Below are 24,231 nucleotides of genomic sequence, written 5' to 3' on the forward strand. Positions count from 1 at the left end.
AGGACCCAACAGTTCTAGTGGTTTCCTCCAGAGCAAGCAACAGTGCGACAGTGGCGAGGAAAAACTTCCTTTTAGGCAGAAACCTCGGTCAGACCCAGGCTCTTGGTAGGCGGTGTCTGACGGGCCGGTTGGGGTTAGAATGAAGAGTGGCAATAACAAAAACAGAAAAAATTAGTAGTTTGTAGCAGTTCTTTGTAGTAGTTCATAGCATAGCAGGACGCTGTGCGGCATTACAAGGCACAGCAGGACGTAGCAGGACGTAGCAGGACGTAGCAGGACGTAGCAGGACACCGCAGTGTAGCAGTTGAACATGGCATCACAGAACGTGTAGCGGGACCATGGCGATAGCTGCTACCCTGATTTCGGAGCCTCTCTGATCCAAGGGAACATGCTGGGGAAAAAAGAACATAAGGACTCCGGGGAATGACTCCCCAGAGCTAGGTTAGTAACAAGCATTTCTGGGACATGGATGCACATAAATGGAAAGATGGAAAGATAGAGGAGAGAGGAGATCAGTGTATCAAAATAAGTCCCCAGCTGTCTAAAACTATTACAACAAAACCAAGAGAGACGAGGTAAAGAGAGCTCCAGCCCGGCCGGGCCAGAACTCTCCCCAACCGGATCGGGCTGTATGCCAAGTCTCCCTTTAGTTCTATTATATTCTTGATTATATGATAGATAAATCTGAAAACTATGTGACTAACTACTACTCCCTAACAATATTCGAATCTATGCCCTAACTAGTGTATCAAAATAAGTCCCAAGCTGTCTAAAACTATTACAACAAAACCAAGAGAGACAAGGTAAAGAGAGCTCCAGCCCGGCCGGGCCAGAACTCCCCCCAACCGGATCGGGCTGTATGCCAAGTCTCCCTTTAGTTATATTATATGATAGATAAATCTGAAAACTATGTGACTAACTACTACTCCCTAACAATATTCGATTCTATGCCCTAACTATAAGCTTTATCAAAAAGGAAAGTCAACTTTCAACGCCTCGCACTCGCCATCCACTCAAAACGTAACGTTACTACTCTTTGGCCGGCTCACAAGCCCAAACGGCGTGTGCGGCGTGCCTGTTGTTTTGTTTCCGGTCTAGCCGGTGGTGTTGTAGTTTTTCTAACGTAACTAACTGTTGCACCAGCGTGTAAAAAAACTACAAAGTTTCCTATGCCAAAAAGAATGTTAATCTTGCAACAAAAAATTGACGACGTTAATAACACAATTAAATGTAAATGTGCTGTATTTATATAGCGCTTTTCCAGTCTTAACAACTGCTCAAAGCGCTTTTACATCTACAGGAAACATTCACCATTCACACACATTCATACACTGTGGCCGGGGCTGCCGTACAAGGTGCCACCTGCTCATCAGATAACCACTCATACAGATTCACACTCGTGTCTTGCCCAAGGACACTTCGACAATGAATGCAGGGGAGGGAATCGAACCACCAACCTTCCAATTGGCAGGCAACCGCTCTACCACTGAGCCACAGCCGCCCCTGACAGCAACTAAAAAAATGTATTTAGTTCTGAGTTCAAAGTCAGAATTCTGACTTTGTTTCTCAGAATTCTAAACTTTATTGTCAGAATTACGATTTCTCTCACTCTTACTGTCAATGAGATGATGACGTAGCATTAGGAGCGACTAGTAGCGAGTAGTAGGAAATCTGCGTAAGGAGGTTGGTTGAGGTAGCGGATGGGTCAAACACAGGACTTTCACCCAGGAGACTGTAATGTTTCCTAAAGTCCCTTTCTCCTTTTCCTAAACCCAACCATATTGTGGGAATAACCCAACTGTACCATTCTCCCCGCATGTCCCGTAAGCCCACCCACGACCTCCTCCTTAACTTAAGGTGCCGTGTTTATTTCACCGAATTCTTCCATGGGCCCATCAAGGAATTTTCGGAAAATCCGCGTTCATTTCACGGATGTCTTCTGTGGGCCCATCTGTTGTGAAATGTTTAGTTTAAAACGGAAAAGGAAATGTTAAATTATAGTTTACAGCTGATACTTAAAAAGGTACACAACTTTATTTGTTTTATACTGAAGAACGTCACAGGAAATGCTTTTATTTTTTAAGTAGCCTACACGGAAGTTGTGTGTGGATTCTTGCTAGTTTTTGAAGATGAACGTGAGATGCTAGATGTGATCCGTGTCCGCCAGGCCTAAACTGTTCCTTTCTTGTATAAACTGCAGCATAGAGAACAATAAATGTTCTTAGTAAAAGACAAGCGTTTTCGGTCGTCATTCGAAGCCATTCCACTACATTTTGGTGCCGAAACCCGGGAAGTCAAGTTTGAAGGACTTTGAACTGTCGAAGTTGGAAGCTAGCGGTTAGCGTAGCTAACGCGATGACGGAGCGCTTTGAACGGATGAAAAGGAAGCGGCGTACAATCCGCGCCTCGACAACAAAGCTGTTGACTCGTATAGAAGAGGAGGTGAGAAAGGATGTGCCCGACTGTGATACACTACGTGAAATGCTGTCAGTACTGACGACCAAGGAGGAAAGTTTAACAGATTTAAACAAAGGCATTGAAGACGAAACGCCGATGGACGAATTGGAGGCGGAGATTACAAATACTCAGGATTACCAGGACCGCATTCTCACATGGAAGACTCGCACAAAAAGACTGATTCAGAAAGCCGAGTCAGAGAACCCGCGGGTAAGCGATGCAAGTTCAGTCAGATCTCTTAATGCACAGACTGTTAAACTGCCCAAGTTGGTGATAGAGAAATACAGCGGAGAAATAAGCCAGTGGCAAGAATTCTGGTCTCAGTATGAAACCGCTATTCACAACAACGATGTTCTGTGTAAAAGAGAGAAGTTCACCTACCTGAAGTCATATCTGACTGGGGCAGCAGCCAGAGCTGTGGCGGGATTTACCATGACTGATAGCAATTATGATGCAGCAGTGGAATTGCTTCAGAACCGTTTTGGAAGAAAAGACATTGTAATCAGTGCACATATGTCCAAGCTGCTGAGCCTAACCCCTGTAAAGAAGTCATCAGATGTTGCAGCTTTGAGACATCTTTATGATGAATGTGAAATTCAGATTCGCAGTCTAGAATCCTTAGGGATACACAGTGATACATATGGATGCCTGCTATGCCCAGTGCTTCTGCAGCTTGTACCGGAGGACATAGCACTGGCTTACACACGCAAGTCAGACCTCAATGACGAATGGAAAGTTCTTGAGCTCATCAAATTCCTGCAAACCGAGGTCCAAAGCAGAGAGAGAGCGCTTCAGCTTTCACGTCCAGGTAACACTCAAAGGGACATTCCACCAGATAACAGATTGAGTGCTAAGCCCAAGTCTTTCAGTGACAACAAACCTAAAAAATGGAGTGTTCCCTCAGCCACTGCACTGCACACCGCCAGTAATGCCCCTCAGAACTGTGTATATTGTGACAGTGATAACCACAGACCAGAACACTGTCCAGAAAAGTCTGTGTCTGCACGCAAAGAGAAACTGAAAAGGTTGGGAAGATGTTATGTGTGTCTAGGACCAAAACACATAGCAAAATACTGCAGAGTTAAAGGTGCTTTGTGTGTCTTGTGTGGGCGCAGGCATCACCAGTCAGTCTGTGAGCAAAGTGAAACACAGACAGATGCAGTCCATGGCAGCACTGATGCCGTTGTATCCTCTGTGTCTAGTGCAGTGAAACAAAAGGCTAACATGTCGAACACAGTACTGCTCCAAACTGTAAAGGCGTGGACAGAGGGCCCAGAAGGGAGACAAATTGTACGCTGTCTGCTGGATGGAGGTAGCCAGAGAAGCTTCATTCATGAGGCCGTGGTTAAAGCCTTGGGACTACCAGTAATAAGGCAGGAGACGCTAAACCTTCACACCTTTGGCTCTACTACTCCTGTAACTGCACAGCGCAACGTCGTAAAGGTGTCTCTGGAAAATGTGTGGAATACGCAGCAAGAATTGACATTGAAGCAGTGGAGACTCCTCAAGTGTGCAGTGCTGTAATAAAAGTGCCAGGTGAACCCATCCAAACGGAATTAAGGAAAAGGGGTCTGAAACTTGCTGATTTCCCACAAGAAGGCACAAAGGATCCAGAACTTGCATTGTTAATAGGAGCAGATTTTTACTGGAAAGTAGTGACAGGCAAGGTCCAGAGGATAACAGAGTCCCTAGTAGCCATAGAAAGCAGCTTGGGATGGGCCTTGCAAGGACCAGTATCAGCATCTAGTGTAACGACACCACTTGTATGCACATCAGCCTGCAGGAAGATGCTCAGCTGTCAAAACAACTACATGCCTTCTGGGAGGTGGAGTCGCTGGGCATTGTCAGTGAAAAAACCCAGAACCCAGATGAAATGGAGGCTCTTCAGAACTTTAAACATGCTTAACATACAAGGATGGTCGCTACCAAGTTGAGTTGCCCTGGCGATCAGACAAACCAGATCTCCCAGATAACTTCACAGTGGCAAGGAGACGGTTTGAAGGCCTCATGAAGAAACTAAGAACGGACACAACCCTGTACACAAGGTACAATGATGTCATTCAGGAATATCTACAGCAAGGCATCTGTGAGGATGTCCCAGACAACCTTCAGCAGCAGAGCAACCTGAGACTAGGAGATACTACATGCCACATCATGCTGTTCAAAGAGAAGACAAGTAACAACTAAACTAAGAGTAGTTTTTGAGCATCGTCACACAAGGAGGGTTCCCCCTCGCTAAATGACTTTTTGCTGACTGGGCCAAACCCTTACCCAAATCTGTTAGACGTGCTAATCAAGTTCAGGCTCCACCAGATAGCCTTTACTGCGGGACATTACTAAGGCATTTTTGCAGATAGCTCTAACAGAAAGGGACAAAGATGCTGTGAGGTTTTTGTGGCTGCATGGACCCCAACCAGTGACTGAAAAAAATGAGCTGCGCATCATGAGGATGAATAGAGTGGTATTTGGTGTGTCACCCAGCCCATTCCTGCTAGCGGCAACCATAAGACAACATATAAAGCAGTACGAAACTGAGCAACCTACAGCTGTGAAGGCACTAAATGAGTCTCTCTATGTAGATGATTTCATCTCCAGCTCAGACAGTGTGGAAAGGCCTTTCAGTCACCACAACAGCAAAGAGAGTTCTGTCCCATGCCAGCATGAATTTGTGCAAATGGGTAACAAACTCGCCAGAACTGAGGGCTAAGTGGACAGAAAGTGGACTAGAGCCCACACCAGAAACCGGCACTGTGGAATGTACTGAAGGTGTTAGGTTTAGTCTGGAGATCTAAAAATGATGACTTTGTGTTTGATCTGAAAGGACTGCTGGACATCTAAAGGGCAAGGAAAACACAAAGAGAAGTGTATTAAAGACATCAGCTCGCATCTTTGACCCCATGGGGTTTTCTCACCCCATTTAAACCATACGGGTTAAAATGCCTTTTCCAAGAACTATGGGAAAGGGGAATTGATTGGGATGAACAGTTACCCCCAGACCTGGCTGAAAAATGGGATCAGTGGTGTGCAGAGCTGCCTCAGCTCCACTTGGTTACAATTCCAAGATGTACCAAGTTAAAATACAGCCCAACTCACCGACATCCAAGTTGCATGTCTACTGTGATGCCAGTGAAAAAGGCATACAGTGCAGTTGCCTATCTGCAAGGAGAGAACGAGGAAGGACAAGTTGTCACCAGTTTTGTGGCATCAAAGTCAAGGTGGCCCCACTAAAGAAAATGACCTTGCCACGCTTGGAGCTCATGGGTGCCCTGATTGGAGCAAGATTAGGGAACAACCTTCTCAAGCCATTGAACATGGAAAGAAATCAGCTTAATATGTGGACTGATTCCATGATTGTATTTCATTGGATACGTAGCACAGCACATAGGTGGAAGCCATTTGTGGCAAACAGAGTGACTGAAATTCAAGGTCTCAGTAATCCAGACTTTGGTCCCACTGCAGTGGCAAACTAATCCTGCTGACTTACCCACGAGAGGCCAGAGTGTTGAGAACCTCATCCAAGAGCAGCTGTGGTGGAAGGGACCCACTTCCCTGTCATCGGCTGATGAAGCAAAGAACATTGATGAGGAATGTGGCTTAGATGAAGTTAACACTGAGCTTAGGTCTAAGTTTCAAGTTGTAGTGCAGCTTACCAGCACTGAACAAGCAGAGCCACTATTAGACCAAAATACAGCAGGTTAAAAAACAGTGTTGAGAATAACTGCATGGGTGAAAAGGTTTTTAGCTAATGCACGTTCTGGTCAAAGGATTCAGGGAGAACTCACTTCTGAGGAGCTTACTGCAGCAGAAGTGTATTGGGTGAAGATGACACAAGGGCATAGTTTAGCCAGGAAATCTGTCAGTTAAAAGGGACAAAACCTGAGAAGAGATTCAAAAATCAAAGACCTGAAACCTTTTTTGGATGAAAATGGTCTCATTGTGGGGAGGCAGGTTGCAGCATTCTAATATTAGTTACAGGGAACAACACCCATGGGTACTGCCTACAAAGCACAGGTACTCTGAGTAACAGTTCAGTCCTGTCATGAGAGAGTGATGCATTCCGGTTTTCAGAGATACTCTAGTGCAAATGAGGGAGAGATTCTGGGTTTAAGGGGTAGACAGCTAGTCAAGCGGGTGGTGTTACATGGTAACATTTGCCGGAGACTAAAAGTGAGACCAGCCCAGCAAGTTACAGCTCCGTTACCCAGAGATAGAGTCACAGAGTCCCACCATTTGAAGTTACTGGGGTAGATTTGCAGGACCCTTGTATGTCAGATCAAGTGGTCAGCCTAAGAAGGCATACATCGCACTTTTCACTTGTGCTGTGACTAGAGCAGTACATCTAGAGTTAGTTTCAGATCAGACTACTGAAAGTTTTCTTTTAGCTTTAAAGAGATTTATTGCAAGACAGGGACTATGTAAAGTTATTTACTCAGACAACGCTAAGACATTCAAGAGAGCAAACAGGACCTAAAAACAACTATGGAGGTCATTTAAGGGAAACAGAGCTTTCAGAGCTGTTACTGAAAAGGGATCACCTGGAAGTATATTGCCGAGCGAGCTGCTTGGTGGGGCGGCTTCTGGGAGAGGCTTGTAAGATCTGTAAACACATGTCTAAAGAGGGTCCTGGGGAGGGCTTCATTAAACTTTGAGGAGCTGACAACCATGCTTGCAGAGGTGGAGGCTGTGCTGAATTCCATGGCTCTTTCTTATGTGGACAGTGATGCATCAGAACCCCAGCCACTCACACCTTCTCATTTTCTAGTTGGGAAAGGCTGACTTCATTACCACCAAAGACTATGCTTCCTCCATCTCAAGCAATCAATGTGAGTCGAGAAGACATGTGTAAGAGATGGAGATACAGACAGAGACTAATAACCAGCTTTTGGAACAGCTGGAGAAAGGACTACTTGCTGAACTTGAAATCAGCTCACAAGTGTGACATACCCACACCCACTGTGCTAAAGGTGGGAGAGGTCATCTTGATCGGAGAGGATAACGCTCCCAGGCAGACCTGGAAAATGGGCAGGATAACAGAGCTATTTCCAGGAAGAGATGGACTTGTTCGTTCCTGCACTGTTCGTACTTCTACAGGAAGTTTGTTAAAGAGACCTGTTCAGTTGATTTACCCTTTAGAGATTAATTAGGTGATAGGCTGAATAGTAATGAACAACAGTTCATCGGGCGGGAGGATGTTGTGAAATGTTTGTTTAAAGCAAAGGAATGTGTGGTGTTTAGTTTAAAACGGAAAAGGAAATGTTAAATTATAGTTTACAGCTGATACTTAAAAAGGTACACAACTTTATTTGTTTTATACTGAAGAACGTCACAGGAAATGCTTTTATTTTGAAGTAGCCTACACGGAAGTTGTGTGTGGATTCTTGCTAGTTTTTGAAGATGAACGTGAGATGCTAGATGTGATCCGTGTCCGCCAGGCCTAAACTGTTCCTTTCTTGTATAAACTGCAGCATAGAGAACAATAAATGTTCTTAGTAAAAGACAAGCGTTTTCGGTCGTCATTCGAAGCCATTCCACTACACCATCACAGAATCTTTTGCGGAATTCTGTGAGCTCAGGTTGTCCTTGGACACGTTCTCACGTCTCAGAATGCTGTTTGTAATTGTTTGTATCTTTAAATAAAAAGCATTTGATCAACAAAAAAAAGTGAATTTTGACTTTAACTCAGAACTCAAATGCATTTCTCACACGTGGCCCTAATCCTCTTCCCTATAGCTCTCAATCTTTGCCCAGTTGCAGACATTAACAATTCATTTTACAATGGAAATACAAGTTTTAGTTGGATTTTCTTTAATATAAAATGTAGCAGTTATCAAGAATAATGTAAATTCATACAACAGCATTTCATTTACAGCAAAAAATTTAAAATATTTTCTGGAGACTGTACAACTCTTATACATGACAGAGGGGCAGAACAAGATATGAAGAGGTGAACAAGAAAATAATATATAAAAGGTTGCTGAATGTAAAACTAACAAATGAATAAAAGACTAGGGCAAAGTAAAGGGGTGACGGGTGTTAAAGTTTCTTTAAAATGTGTGATATTACTGCAGTCTTATTAGTGCAGCATTAACACTAATATTACACCTTTTTTAAATGGACATAAAATCAAATATATACATGTTATAGTGGGGGGAAAAGGTAGAATAAACAGACAATGCAACCTGAGCTTGACATACAGCTATATGAGAAAGAAACCAGTTACATCAGTACAGTATGTAGGCCAATTGTTCAAAACACAAAGTTATGGGAATAGTTTGAGAGTTAATGAGAAGATGGATACCACTCTCATGTCTGTATGTTAAGTATGGAGCCTGAGCCATAAGGTATTAGCTTAGCTTAGCATACAGACAAAGCATGGGGAAACAACTACTCTGGCTCTCTCCAAAGTTAAAAAAACAATATATGTACCAGCACCCTTAACGCTTAAAATCAACAAATATCTTGTTCACAAACAGAAACAAGTTCATAAAACCCAACACATTCTCACTCCCATTTCATAAAATACGGACGCCTGGTAAAAGTCTCCTTTAGCGTCATATAACATGCGCCTGCTCGGGACTATTGGCGTCCCTTTTGACGCTGTTGGGTTAAGGAAAAGCTCGTGGGTGGACTTATGGTTCTGTGACTCACGGGAACGGGAGCAGTTGGATTAAGGAAAATCTTGTGGGTTATCTCATGGTTCCGTGACACACGGGAATAACGGGCTGCTTAAGAAAAAAGCGGCTTCCCTGACACAAGTCAATAACGGGCCGGTTAAGGACACACGCAAGACATGAACCCCGTTCTCCTGGGTGAGAGTCCTGTGTTTGACCCATCCACCCCTTTGACCATTCTCCCTACGCGGAATTTCCCCCTTACATACTACTCGCTAAACCCCGTCTAGATGCTGCTCTCCCCAGTATGTTCTACACACATGCCTTTTTCGTTGCATCGCACACGGACAGCCACTGCCCGTCCGTATTTTACGCATTTCAAGTGAGAACGGGTTGTAAAGCCACAACTTTAGAAGTGCTGCAGTGTCCCCCTTTTCCCGGTCTAAGCTAAGATGACTGCATCTTGGCTCTACATCCACAAATAGTACATAGACATGACAGTGGTATCGATCTTCTCAACTTACTGTTGGCAAGAAAGCAAATAAGAAGAAAAACTACTCCTTTAAAGCAGGGATGCACCGAATCCAAGAATCGACTTTGGATTCAGCCAAGTATTGGGCTTTTTGGTTCGGTTTCTGACAAGCCCTACTCTTGCGCTATGCTGGTCGATGTAAGGTGTGTTTTTGTGGGTGGACCGTTCAATGCAGTAGGCTGTGAGAAAGTGAAAATGGAACTTGTGAGCAGAAAAAGTGTTGTTTGGTAGTTCTTTTCAGTCAAAAGACGGCGATTCAAGTCGAGCTACATGTTCAATTTGTAATGCCGATTTGTCTCGTGGTGACAAGGACCCTAAACAATACACAACATCGTAGCCTGACAGCAGCCAAAACGCAGCAACTACAGGTACGAAAAAGGAAGGACAGTCACAGCTGAAAACTTAACCCGGCGTGTTTACGTCATTAATGTGTTTACTGTGTTAATGGACTGAGGATGGGAGGAGGATTCGATACTTGGTTTTGGATTCAGCAGAATCTTACCAATGGATTTGGTATTTGGCCGAACCTCAAAAATCTGGATTAGGTTGCATTCCTACTTTAAAGTATAAAATCATCAGCTTTTCACTACGTTAAAAGCAAAGAACCAAGGAGCTACCAGGGCTGCAACATTTTTAATGATAATAATAATAATACAGCCAGCATTAATGACTAGCTGCATTGACAACTAGTTTACAGTTACAAAACGAAAAATACTGAGTAAAACCAGGGCAGTGTGTCTCCATTAGCTGCCTTGCTGAAGCCATTTTTATGTGAATAAAAATAAAGACTCCACCCTAATAAAACACAATTGTGAACATTTTCTTCTCGCTGACAGCCAAAGGGGTCCAGTTCTGGGACTTTAAATTGCAAAGCTGTTATTCTGGGCACCTTCATATGAAGGGTGGCTTTTCAAAATGCTCCTAAATGGATTATATAACACCTAAATAAAATGTCTCTCTATGTGCTTTGTAGGGGAAAAACTAGACTAGGGTGATAAAATCAAAACATTTGACTAAAAAATAAGACGCCTCTGATGTAAAAAGCTGTCAGAGGTGGCTACAGTTGAGATCAGGTTGCTTTAAAAGTCAAGATATGTACATAAAGGATATGAAGAAAAGAAAAAAAAAAAAGAGGATATTTGAAAATATATTAATTTCTCTTAAATAAAATTACACTTACTGCCCTTTCTTGAGAGTGTACCTGACGATGGTTTGTTTGGAGTAACAGTCATGGAAGCATTATAGAAGCACAGAAATATAGTTAAGACAGAAGGCAAATAGGTTTTCTTTTCTCTCCTTTTTTTCCTGCTCAGAGGTTGTGTTCTTTTACAGACATATGCATGTGAGTTGTTCACTAACAAGAAATATGTCAACCCTTTGGTTTCTAATAGTCTAATGTTATAAACACACTAAAGACGGATTCCTGGTTGGCCTGGCGACTGATGATGTCCTGGCAGGACTGCTGGTGCAGTGATGGTCCAGACTCGTTCCACATTCGGGTTTTGGACCAAGGAGCTCCAACTCATGGCTGTAGTTGTGAGACCCAGATCAATGTCCAAGGCCCATATTCTGGACGCCCTCCCCCTCAGCCCTGTCAAATCTGGTCAGACCTGTGGATTCACATCCAGACCACATCTGAGCTCTAAATCCAACCCTGATCCCTGGCAAAAGCCTATTTTTTAGCCTTGTGCAGCTCAGGTATGGCGACACAGCAGTCTGGCGCTGTCTTGTTTTATCCCCCCCTGACCCCCAACATGAGCCACTGCAGACATAAAAAAGATTAAAAACCTGCATATCTTTGTCAAAGCCTGTCCCTTTTCTCCTTTTACAGTCTGTGTGGATCTCAGGAGTGAGTCCAGCTGACTGGAACCCAGTGAGTCTCCGTCTCCACTTTCTTTAGTGCCGACCGCAGCTCGCTGAAGGCTACCGATAGGTCGTCGTTGACTATGATCTTCTCAAACAGGTGGCCATGTTGAGTCTCCAGCATCTGGGCAGTGGTCACCATCTCCTCAAAGTCCTCCTCCTGCAGCGTATACGTGAGAACAGAGAAGATGACAGAGATGCACAAACCAGAGATGCACAAACCAAAGGCAAAACAGTTCATTTGAGGGTGCCTATCTGCTGCAAAAAGAAAACACTAGCCACAGTAAACAAGAGAGGAGATAAATTCACGTACTGCAAACACAAATTACATGGCCTTGAACACACAAATAAACATCAAATGGCCGGTACGGAGCCCGTTATAACCTCCCAGAGACATGGTACCCACACATGAACCCTGGCACAGACCACGCAATAAAACCTCCCCATGCAACAACCTGACCTCAAGGAATTTTCATCATTTCCTCACACGGTTATCCAATTCTCAAGGAAAAGAAAATATCCTCAAAATATCCTCAAAATATTGAGGACAACCCATAACCATAATTTTTTTTAAAAACATACAATATTGCGAGTCTGGATTTTATATGTACGATAGGGAACTTGTGTTCTATTGTGACAGCCTGTTGCATTGACTGGAGTTGACAAGGTGTCAAAAATGGACATAATAATAATAATCTTTTTTTTAATACTGGCAAATGGTAAATAATAATACAAAGAGTCTAATTTCCCCATCTTGGATGATTACAGACACAGAGATAGCTACTTAGGGATGACAGAAACTGGGATTACACATACTGACTTGCTTGATTTTGGAGTAACTGACAGAATTCCATGCAAAATGGGCTTGAATGTGCTGGCTGTTAGATTAGGTTATGCTTTACTAATTCTGTGGTTAAATAAAGTACACTACATATTATGGGCTACGGTTTGCTTTGCCGCACTTTAGGTTGTAAGACATCCATTTAAAAAGATGGGTGTCTTCTCAGCACAAGGTAAAATTGCTGCCTGAAATTGTTACATGTTGACATGGAGGCTTAATGGGTAACTACCTTTTTTCAACCTATTTTCCTATTTTTTGTGTCTAAGTGACTGATGGGAACAATAATCTGTGACATTGGTCCAGTATTAAGTCAGATTGCTGCATTCTGCAGCAGAGAAACAAGCTACAATGTAAGTTACTGGGGCAATTGTGCAGCTTGTATTTACCTTCACAAAAGTGCTAATTTTGCCACTGGCCGGCTTAGAGTGATTATCTAAGCGTTTGACAACATTAGTGGAAGGATTTCAAAGGAGGTCGACCTTTCTGTTAAAGAGTAAGATCCTTTTTTAAACAAAAACATCCGCAAAATCTTGTTCGCTAAACCCACCAGACTCCATGTAAATAAATAATAATAAACAGTCATTTTAGCATCGTAAAATACACTTCATTGAAAGTTCACAAAAACAAAACAAAACTATGAAGAGCCATGTTGGGTCGTCTTTCCACTTTTCCAACCATCACAAAGTTAGTTTTGGTTGAAATAAACACAGTTTACAGATTAACACGTGAAAATGTGTTGGCTCTATACACAATAAAAATATAGATTTTTTACATGGAGTCTGGTGGGTTTAGCGCTAGCGACTTCAGAGCTGTTTCTGGTTAAACAGAAAGGGGTTTAAAGGTCTATTTCTGAATGGATCATTTCTATAATGTTGTCAGACACTTAGAATATTAATCCGAGCCTGTCAGTAGAACAAGCCCTTTTGTGAAGGTAAATACGAGCTGGACATTGTCCTAATAACTTACATTGTAGCTTCTTCCTCCGCTGCCGACTGCAGCGATCTGGCTTAGTACTGGTCAAAGATTGTTGTTCCCATCAATCACTTAGACACAAAAACATAGGAAAATAGGGTCCACGTGGAAAAAAACGGTAGTTACCATTTAAACAGGGGTGTACAGAAGGGATGAAGAGTTTTCCAAGTCAATATGCAAATCAGCTGTCCAGTGTAAAGAATAAAACCACGGGCTAACTGTGAGGAATAGACAAATAACTTATTTTTATCAAGGTAGGAGTAAATATTGCCTATCTGGGGCTCCTGAATTCATAGATAGAGCATTTTGAAACAACCCAGGTATCTCTCCATGGTGGTCCCTCTGAGGCTTTCTGGCTTCAGCTGTGTGGGCCCTGGCTGATCCTACCCTCTGTGCAACAGCAGGGCTGAAGTGGCTGCACTGATTTAGCCTCATGTTTTTACTGGGAACACTCAACTTTAGATTTCTAGATAGATATGGTTTTATAGTGAACCCCCATTGCCAAACACACAAATATAAATACACACAGATGCACAAGGACTCAAACATACACACATACGGACCCAAACCCACAAACAGGCCAGATCAAGCTGTGTGTGCATACAGTGTGTACGCACATAAACACAGCCTCGTTAAAAGTTTAAAGCTCCTAAACGGCTCCGCTTTTTGAGACGCTCCCTCTAGCCAGGAGTTACTTCAGAATGTTTCTGGTGGTTTTCTGCTTCATAATGGATTAGTTGCGCAGCTAAATATAAACACTCGCTCCCTGTGTCACTCAGAAAAAGCCCTGTCAGTGTTTCTTGTGCCCGGCTGTCTCGTGTTAGCCATCTTACAAAAACCGACACACACCATCTCACACTATTGTCTTTTGTGGGGAACATCACAGTGATCATTTTTATTAGCCTGTGTCTTGGAGGATGACAAAAAAGGACAGACTCAAGGAGGGCAGAAGGTTTGTTGGCCTGTGGAGAAAAGTGTTCTCTAGTGGGACTATATTCTCTGTCATCTGGACCGAAGCCCCTGCAGGTCTTTCACTATTGGACCGGGACTTACTGGAAAGGCTAAGCCCAACGCTTTAAGCCCCTGAGGTGCTGTTCCACCATTTGATCAATGAAAGTCAAAGTCATATTTGCAGTTAAAACCTTTGGTTCCATTTATTTCCATGAAATCTCAGTTATGTTTCCAGACGTCACTGCTTGTATGTATGCCTGTGTAGTGTTGTGGTGGTGGTGTGCGCATGTGGTCAAAAACTGTATATGCTTCCAGGCTGCACCCGAGGAACCAAAGATTGGTTCCTATTTATACATAGGGCACTAATTGGCTCTTACACTTACAGATGACCATTGTGCACAGAGCCAGGAAGACAACCCGTCTGATCTGTCCTGTCAACTACAGAAACCTGGGAGAGACTGTACACTGTTTAGTGAGTGTGATGTTTCCATGTCCACCAGTGAGTCTCTGCGTAGTTACACCATTCTAGGTAAAAGAACATTAATCACAGCAGGACGTCGCCTAAAGGACAGTGAGTCGGGTAGAGAGATGGAAAAGAGAATCAAAAAACAGAGGAAGAAAATAATAAGATAGATGGTAGGATGAAATTAAGGGGCAGAGAGATGGATATAATGAAGGTAAAAAAGAGCCTAACGGAAAACTGGCCGAGTAGTGAGTGGATATTCTTTGGCGTCCATATTGGATCGCTCTCCTCAGAGGGGCAGTTTGAGCTGATGCCACTTGGGGAGGGCCAAACTCATTTATCCCCACCGCCATCAGATTGCTTAATTTCCTCATGAAATGATGTAGCGTTGTGTGCCTGCTTAAGCACTTTGTTCCAGCAGAGATAAATTTCAGTTTTTATTGCAGAATATGAGGCTATTGACAGTTTTACCACTGTTTGTCCATGCTGCACATACTGCAGACTTTAATCAATGACCTGTTTTTATGGTTGTGTTGTTATGGGTTTCTTTTTTTTATTTGTAAAATTTGTGATCCTACTGTGTTTGTTCTTACGGAGCCCCCGAGGTGACGAGGGGGGGGGGATTTTTTTTTTTAGTTAAATACTGAACAATCACTTTTGCAAGATCTTAACTTTGTTTTGCAACAATTTCAGTAATTTTTTTTTTTTTTCCCTCCATGTCACCTCGGGGGCTCTGTACGTTTTACTGTAAATTCTGTCAAGAGAGTTAAATTCACCTTAAGGGACTATATACCCTTTCAGCACAGAGCAGCATGTGTCAGCCTCAGGTATCATCTTTTAAAACTACCATGCACACCAATAAAACACACCTGTGTCAAAAACCAAGTGGATCATTCCAAATCTGTTTTAAAGTGCTTATATTATGCTTTTTATCTTTTTTACCTTTTCTTTATTGTGTTATATATCATTGTTGTGCATATTATTGATTTACAAAGTGAAAAAGCCCAAAGTCCACCCCAAAGGGTCTTACCATCTCCAACAGAAAACATTGTTTTCACAAACTGTTTTCACAACACAAACTTCTCCAAACAGCTCTACTGTAGTCCAGCATTCACTTCAGAGACCACACCTCATACTCTGCTTCTGACTGGCTAATAGTCCTAACCTAGGTGCTGTCAAGGCACACCCTTATACTCTGTTTCTGACTGGCTAGTAGTCCTTACCTAGGTACTGTCAAGGCACACCCTTATACTCTGCTTCTGACTGGCTAGTAGTCCTTACCTAGGTACTGTCAACGCACACCCTTATACTCTGTTTCTGACTGGCTAGTAGTCCTAACCTAGGTACTGAGCATGTGCGACTCCCAACAAAGATCGAACAGAAGTGAGATTCCTCACTCTGTAGCTAAAACAGAGAGCTCAACACAATAGAGTACTGCAATGTGCAGTACAAGAAAAATATGAAAACCTATTCTGATACAACCTCTAAATACAATTATGAACATGAAAATAAGCATAATATGAACACTTTAAATGATTGTTGTAACTTCAATGAAATGTGTCATTGTTGGCACTAAGCACATTATAGCCGGAGTTATGCATTGCATCAGCTTGTTTTTGGGTGGTTTTATTTACCATTCCGGCATCTTTTTGATAAGTTACTCTGAATCATCTCATTCTCTAGCAACGGGGCTAAACTCAGACTCGTCGGACTGCTGAAACAATGAGACAACTGTTCCTCAGCCTTTATCATTAAAGCAGACATGTCTCTCTGAGAGAGAAATACAGCTGGCGGTGAATAGAATATGTCTGAGATGACTCACCCAGCAGCTTCTCTTTCAGAGCCTATAATAGCAAATCGGAGGTAGCTTATGTCCTGTCAGTGTGCATGAACATTTACACAGAACCTGGTTTGTAACCTGTCTGAAATATGCCTCAATATGTCACACGGTTTTATAGAGATGTATTTGTATTACTTGAGAGAATAGCAGGAGCTAATAAAGGGACAGTGAGTAAAAAGCTCATTGTTCATATGACCCTTGCTAAGAAATGAGGAGCAGACAAAAGGCAAAAATTATATTTCACTGGCTAATGCAAGCTGAGATGGTGTCTGGATAGAGGTTTTAAAAGTTTGACTGGGAAGTGAAATATCTACACGATGCTTCTGTTCAGCTGTGACCTACTGTAACCGTACGTTCACACCGCCACCGACTCGAGCGTCTAAAGTTACCGGAAGTCATTCATTTTCAATGGAAGCCGGCTTCTCTCAGCTGCAAGGAGCGGCAAATCTGTCGGCGTCGCGTTTTGAGCGTGTTGAGCATCAATCAGAAAGTTGAAATTTTTCAACTTTATGGTAATGAGCAATGACGTGGTTCAGCGGCAAGCAGCGGCTAACGCCAGCCGCCAATCGGAATATAGACGTCCTTCACGCTGGCTGATCCTGGGGAAACATACGATGTAATCTTTCGTTCCTACCAAAACATTAATTCTGAGGACAAGCTCATAATTGCCGTTGCTGGGTTACCTTTTGTTTATAATATAACGTTGTTTGTACATAGGAACAAGTTAACATTACCTGCCGGTCACATCCGCTCACAGTGAAGTCCGGCACGGGTCACTAGGTTAGTCTGGCGGCTGCTCGCTCTGCCTGCACGCCGCTATGGCTCAGCGGCTAACGAGCGAGCTAACTGCTAACAGACTCCGTTGCGACCAATTAATACAACTTCTGTCATTATATATGTAATTTATAAAGGTTTCTAGTGTCAGTGTATTCGCCATGGCTGCGTGTGCGTCACAAAGCTTCCCATTACTTTTTGACAAGCGTCGTTGGCGCGGCGGCCAAAGCTTTTTTGCAGCTCAAGTCGGTGGCGGTGTGTACGTACGGTAAAGCTGCACACTGTACTGCATGTATGATAGCACCTGGGTGTGTTTGACTGAGCATGGTAGCCCCATAGAGTTTGCTGTTGCTTGCTTTATTTGCCTAATCTGTTTATTTTTTCCTATACCATAATTTTATTAAGTCTGAAAAGGTTTTATGTAGAAATGCTGACTTTTTGTTTGTACCCTCCTTGTATTGTATCTGTTTTTGTGTTGAATTGTAAACATATCTGTACACTTTATGTACTTATTCGGCACTAGGAAAGTGTTTTCTATTCCTATAGAAAATCAAAGGGAACCAAGTGACAGTGTGCTTATACAATGAAAGGCGGCTCAAATTGATAGAATGAGAAGAAAGGCAGGAATGCTCAAAAATGTTTGGTGACAAGGTCACCACTGAAGATGAACATTGACATTTTTTTCAGGTGTTTTTTTGGGGAAAAAGTCCCGATTTCATAAGGTCATCAAAATACTTACCATCCTGACAGCAATGAAAAATAAAACTTAAGTATTTAAATGATTATGGAATTAGGGATCCTTCAGTCAGAGTTGGTTAATGTGCATGTTAATTGCATGTATATATAGCATAAATGAAACCCCAGCTGGTTAAAGGCGCCACTCTTTGTCCACCATGTTGGATTTACACCTACAGAGCCCAGTTTACTTCCCATCACTCTCTCCACTGTTCCTCTTCTTCACTCATCCTCAAAGTGCTAATTTGTCTCTGTCTACTGTGACAGCACCGACTCTTATTCAGCTTCTCTCTCTCCCTATGGGGTCCCATCAGGTCATCCATGGTGTGTCGCTGACCAATATCTTGGCCTTAACACTGCATGTGGCAAGCGAGACACGCGTGCAGGCGAGCGAGCACCGGGGCTGGGAAAACCATCATCTACCCTAACACCCCCCCACCAGGCAACTTCACAGCAGCACCGAACGCCGGCTAATTGAGTTCATCTGCGTCAGCCTGGGACAAAGGCGTGTAAGGGTTGACCTCATCATTCACTCACTCACACACACACACACACACACACACACACACACACACACACACACACACACACACACACACACACCCACCACAGGGTGCAGATAGTGTTTCTGTTATTTCTTCTTGCTGCTAATCTGTCGTGTGTGTTTCTACACCGTAACACATTGGACTTGGATTGATGTCAGCATCTTATAGTCATTGCACGTTGACAATTTTTGACGATAAAACTTGATTTGCTCCCTGGCAATATTTCCCTTTATCCTTACTTAATGTATATCCTATTAGCAGTATCCTGTTGTTTTCTGCTGAAGTGATCCAATTTCCTCACAGGGGTCATTAAACTTTTATTTAACTTAATCTCATCTGATAAGCATTTACAAATATCATGCAGTTTGGGAGCACCAGCCAGGCTACCCACTGAAATGTATATCCAATTGATTTCCTGTCATTGTCTAAATCAAGGCAAACCTGACCCATATGGTACTTCAAGCTACTTAAAAAACTCTAAACAACATAATATGTTGATAAATGTCTGATCCAGAGGGAGAAATAAACGTTGGTCTCTTACCATGAATGACTTGGCAGAACCCTTGTCGTCCTTGCCAGATAGGATTTTGCCGTTCTGTCTGGTCTCCCTCAACCTCTCGATTGTAGGAGGCTTCACCAACACTATAAAGGGTTTAAACTCTGCCGTCCGCAAGTGCTTTAGGGTCTTTAAAGAGAAAATAAATAAATAAATATGAATTTAAAAGCAAAGGAGATGTTACTATTGAGCAACAACAGAGGACAGTGATACAATTGGAATGTTAAAGTAATTTAATAAACATTTATCAACCTTATAATCATGAAGTGGATAAAGTGAGGACAAATCAGTAATCAAATCAGTTTATTGCAGGTGCTTCCAAACTAGAGTCTGGGACCCCCCCCAAGGGGTTGCACATGTCAGGGGTAATGGGATGATTAAAGGAACGATTGTTCAAACCACTCTGGCTAATTAGTCCCATTTCCTGACAATGGGTTGTTGCATTTTAAAGGGTTAAAAAGCCAAAAGATGCCAAAAGGTTTGCCTCTGGTTGTGTAGTGCATGTGGTTCTTTTAGAAGATAGCAGAGGATAGATCTGCCCTGCCTTCTGGTCTCCTCCTTCTGGTTTACGATTGCATTAAACAATACCACCAATCTTGTCTCAAGGGGTAGAAAAGAGTTCAGAGCTGGTTAGTGGTGGCATCAGGCTTTAGGCTCTCCTCTGGTCCTGATATTGCGATCAGGGCTTGCAACTGTGCTAAAAGGCAGTGGGTCCAAAAACCATAATGAATAGAAAGATGGATCAAAAAAACAAAAGAGGGGCAGGAGAAGAATCAGTGGGAAGTATTTATCTCAGCTCTCATCAGCCGTCACCGAGTCGGCATAGGAGCAATAACATGCTTCGACACTGCCGCTGATCTAATCCATGAGTCCGAAAGGGCATTAAGTGTGTGTGTGTGTGTGTGTGTGGGTGTGGGGGGGGGGGGCGGCTTACACATCACCACAAATGTATTCATGGAGCAAACAAGCACATACACAAATGTACATACACCCACATCAGCTTCCACAGACCCAAGGGCTCTGGGGCTGACTCTCATTGCTGCTTAGACCAGGGTGGTTTGAGAACCTGCCAGGCTAATCTATATAATGATGTATTTGTGCCTGTCATTATCCACTGAGCAAAAACAAACAGAAATGAGCTGATGGGGCAGCTGATGGGGCAGCAGCTGGACGATCCCGACCCTGGACTAATGGGAATCATGCTCAGAGGTTTGCTCAGGCTCAGCGACAAGCTGGACATTCATGTAGGGTCTGATTGCCACCACCCAAGACATAAGCCAAAGAGGAAATCTTCAAATAGAGGAAATTTGCGGTTATTGCTCCCTGGAAATGCCCCCTTTAAAACCCACTTTGCTAACCAAGTGGGCAGCCAAGGCCTCAAGAAAGCCGGGGAGATCTGTTTCTGAGGTAGGTAGGGGCAATGGTGCAAAAAGGTTAAAAATACAGGGAAGTGTGGGATGGTAAGGTTCAAATGAGATAGAGAGGAAGGGTTTGTGTCACTCACATGAGGCTGGACATCCAATAAGCACACTTTGTTCTTGGCGAGGACGGAGCGTATTGAGTCTAGACTTGTTCCGTAGTAATTCCCTTTGTACTCGCCATACTCAATGAACCTGAGAGGCAAATAAATTGAAAGAGAGAAGAGATGAGAAGATTGTTAAGTAAGAAAACACCATTTTTGTGCAGGGATTAGTGTCTAATGCAACACTAATGTCCCTTTCGAAGTAACATTAGAATCTCGTCCTAATCTGGTTGACTGTGTCAGCACACTCCTGAGATTTATCTTAGAAATAATGATATATAAAAACCCTACAAATCCACAGAGACAGGAGGATTACTCTTTCAACTGTTAACAGATCTGAAGATAGCATTCTCTAGCTGAATTTGAAAACCAGACGGTTTGGGAGAGCTGTGTTTTTAAATAATCTCCCATGCAACTAGTTCAATTAGTAACACCTGTTTGTGCTAGAAAGACCACAAAGCCCCTGAATGCCACAACCTTCCCTCGTTTAATCCATGAGGATTTTAGCCCAGCAAGCAACTGCCTGGGCGCAAGCAAACAAAACACTTCTCCACCAGATAATCTTCCCCCTTTCACACCAATCAGCTGTCATGAGGAAAAATCCACCGGTGTATTTTTAGCAAAAAACAACGAGGAAAAAGGGCAGCGAGAAGAGTGGAAAGAATTTGAAGCTAATAGGACGAGCAACGGGCAGAATGACTGCCTCTGTGTGACTGATGCCATGTAAAAAGAATTTTATGGTAATTGCCCATGTAAGAAAGTTTTACTGAGCCTTTTTTTTTTGTGTGTTTTTTTTAAAGGAGGCTTACAAACCTCATATTTGGTTATGGGAAATTGATTTAAGAGCTTACAGAAGCCTGTGTTGAAAAAGCTCACACCTTGCAGCATTTAGCGCTGTTTGTCGTCAGAGGTGGAAGGTATATAGATTACAGGAAGGCGTGCCAGTATTGCGGAGGTTTGGCTAAATTGAGAGTATGAATTGTTGCCATTTTGACACGGAACAGGGCTTCCCTTGGGAAAGTTGTTCAAGCTAAACACACGTTGTTGTGGACCCTTTTATTTCTGCATTGTTTCTGCTGCATGCAATGAGGCATAACGCAAACAAGTTCATCTCACTCCTCGTCTACTTTGCTGCCTTGTAATTTCAGCGTAGAGTGTCCCACGCATCCATCCCACATCACAGCTCCGTCACTCACCCCTCCGACTCCCTGAAAAACATTGCATGCCTCGACCTACACCGCAACATGGCCTAAATATACAGCACCTCCTTTCACTTCTTCTGTCTACATGCTCTGACACTATGCCCTCACCACCACAGGCTTCCCTCTATGTCATATGTGTGTGTGTTTGCGTGCATAAATGTTTTGTATGTGCACCCTACAGTATACCCCCCCCCCCTTCAAGCTTGTGTGAGACCAGCAGAAAGACATCAATCATTCTTATGACTATTACAACTTGCATTTCAATTTGTTGGCCACAAATGTCAAGGCGGGCCGTGGTGTGGCTGCATTCGCAAAGAGCGCCTCAGGAAAGGAGGAAGCAGAGACAGGAGACCTTGGGGCCACTGTCTGGAGATCTGTTACCAACACAGGGCCCGGCCCTGTCAACACCAGCTCACACTCAGTTAAAGAGACACACAGACGACAGCAGGGAGGCTGTCTTTGAACAGTGGCAGCAAGTACTGGACCAGTCAGACTGTCGCAGTGCCTCTAGTGGTCCAGAGCACAGGTTAACAGGGATTGTGTTGTTTTTTTATTAGAGTGACGGAACTCAAATTGCACATGTTCTAAAAACAATTTTATTTGTTAAAATTTGAAATAGCAAAAAGAAAACAAACTAAAACCCTTCATGTGATTGGGATACATGTCATTCCCTCTAATTTGCTAGTTCCAACTTCTCAAATGTGAACATTAAGTCACAATTTAACTGACTGAAATGCATGCAAGGGAAAAGATTTTGCGAATAAAGAAAAAAAAAAAATGTTATGGGAATAAAGTTTCTACAGGAAAAAAAGTCCAAATATTTTGAGAATAAAATATTACGGGATATTATAACACACACACACAAACAGAGACACACACAGACCACACACGATAGCCAATAAACCAGAGCACGGTTTTCTCCCACCAGAATGTTGTTGTCCACAGCGCCGTAAGAGAAGGTCTAGCAATGCAATTACAATTCAAAAAATTATATTTTAGTAAAGAAGTGTCTTGAAACCAGTGCATTTGTTTCGGAAACAGAAAAATAGAAAAGATCTTAAAGAACTTGCACATTTGTTCAGGTGTTTTAAGTGAAGAAATTCACACAAAAATTAAGAAATGATTTGGTAAAATGCAGTAGAGGGGAATAACCACTGCATATAGAAGAGTTGTGTGACCTGAAATTAACTTGTTTAAACTTTACTGTGTGTTCCATCTTAATTGTAAATTGCCCACATTGCAGCAGAGGAAAGTTATACGTTTTAAAGTTTATAAGTTGTAAATATTGACATCATGAATGTCTGTAGTCCATGTCCACCGTATAAAGGTAAAATATGAAAGTTTGTTGGGTCAGTCATTGTTTTTTATTCTTTACTTATACCAGATAGAGCATTGCCTACTTGTTATTGTGGATATCCGTCTCAAAGAGATGTCTGGAGATGAAGTGGTACTCCACTCCGTCGCTCTCCTGGTTCTTCTTGGCCCGACTGGTGTCTGAGAGAGAGGAGAAAAGATGGAGCGATTACCTCAAACCCAGACTGTCTGACTCACTGTTGGGGCTAAAAGCATCTAAACCGAGCCCCTTATTAACTTCGCTGGAAGTCTGAAACACAGCACACTGGGCCATGCCAACCCTTGTATATATTATTGTGTAATAGTACTATAAAATACACAACCTGTAGTGCTGCAGGACTAAAGTCAGACACTTAAGTGACATTCAGCAGAGGTTTACTGTGTCTTATTAAATTTGTCTCTTGTAATGCGGCTGCAGGGCCTGTAGAAACAGAAGCCGTAGCGTTAGCCGGCAGTGTTAGCCTCTGTAAGGTAATTGAGTTTGGGAGCGCTCATTAACATCAAGTCTCTACATTTACTTGGCCATAAAACATAAAGCCTCGCTGTAAAATTGGCAGTGGGGGCGGCGGCACAAGAAGGGAACGTGGGCAGGCAGCGCTGGAAGGGCTTGTAAGGGTCAAGGAGTCGACGCACACTCCGGCTCCTTTCAGGAGTCCTCCAAAGGTCAGAGGGGAGAGGGTACACCCGTCAGACACTCCAACCAGCTCCAAAACAAACTATTAAACATCACCTGTAACCAAAACAACCAAGCTCTGCTTCACTCTCCTCCGAGTTGTTCTTTTTGTAAGCGTGTGTTGAGGCTGTGCCTTTCCTTTAGAGGGTCCAGACTGATCTACAGGGTTCATGGAAAACCAATGGTGTGATTTATTATTATTATTATGTCACTTGCTTGAAAAGAAAAGACAGCCATAAATCCTACTGTAGTGGAGAGGACACTGAAGAAGATCAATGACTTTCTGTTGTCAGCCCCAGACAACAGTAGGAAAAACATGAGAGGGAAGGCCAAAACAGCCT

At 42.9% G+C, this 24,231-nt stretch overlaps 1 protein-coding gene across 1 annotated transcript in view; it reads right to left on the reverse strand.

The window, feature by feature from the left end:
* Positions 1-10,793: 10,793 nt before the first annotated feature.
* The window catches only part of mpp7a (MAGUK p55 scaffold protein 7a), a 194,675-nt gene continuing 181,237 nt past the window's right edge, over positions 10,794-24,231 (reverse strand). Inside the window, exons 13-16 of the mRNA XM_032504515.1 lie at positions 23,265-23,376; positions 20,645-20,753; positions 19,126-19,269; positions 10,794-11,623 (exon numbers count right to left, since the gene is read on the reverse strand). Of these exons, the coding sequence (XP_032360406.1) occupies positions 11,444-11,623; positions 19,126-19,269; positions 20,645-20,753; positions 23,265-23,376 (545 nt within the window). The 3' untranslated portion in view covers positions 10,794-11,443. The remainder of the gene's footprint in view (positions 11,624-19,125; positions 19,270-20,644; positions 20,754-23,264; positions 23,377-24,231) is intronic.

This window comes from Etheostoma spectabile, chromosome 22, assembly GCF_008692095.1.
Source record: "Etheostoma spectabile isolate EspeVRDwgs_2016 chromosome 22, UIUC_Espe_1.0, whole genome shotgun sequence".
In the NCBI taxonomy this organism is placed as follows: Eukaryota; Metazoa; Chordata; class Actinopteri; order Perciformes; family Percidae; genus Etheostoma; species Etheostoma spectabile.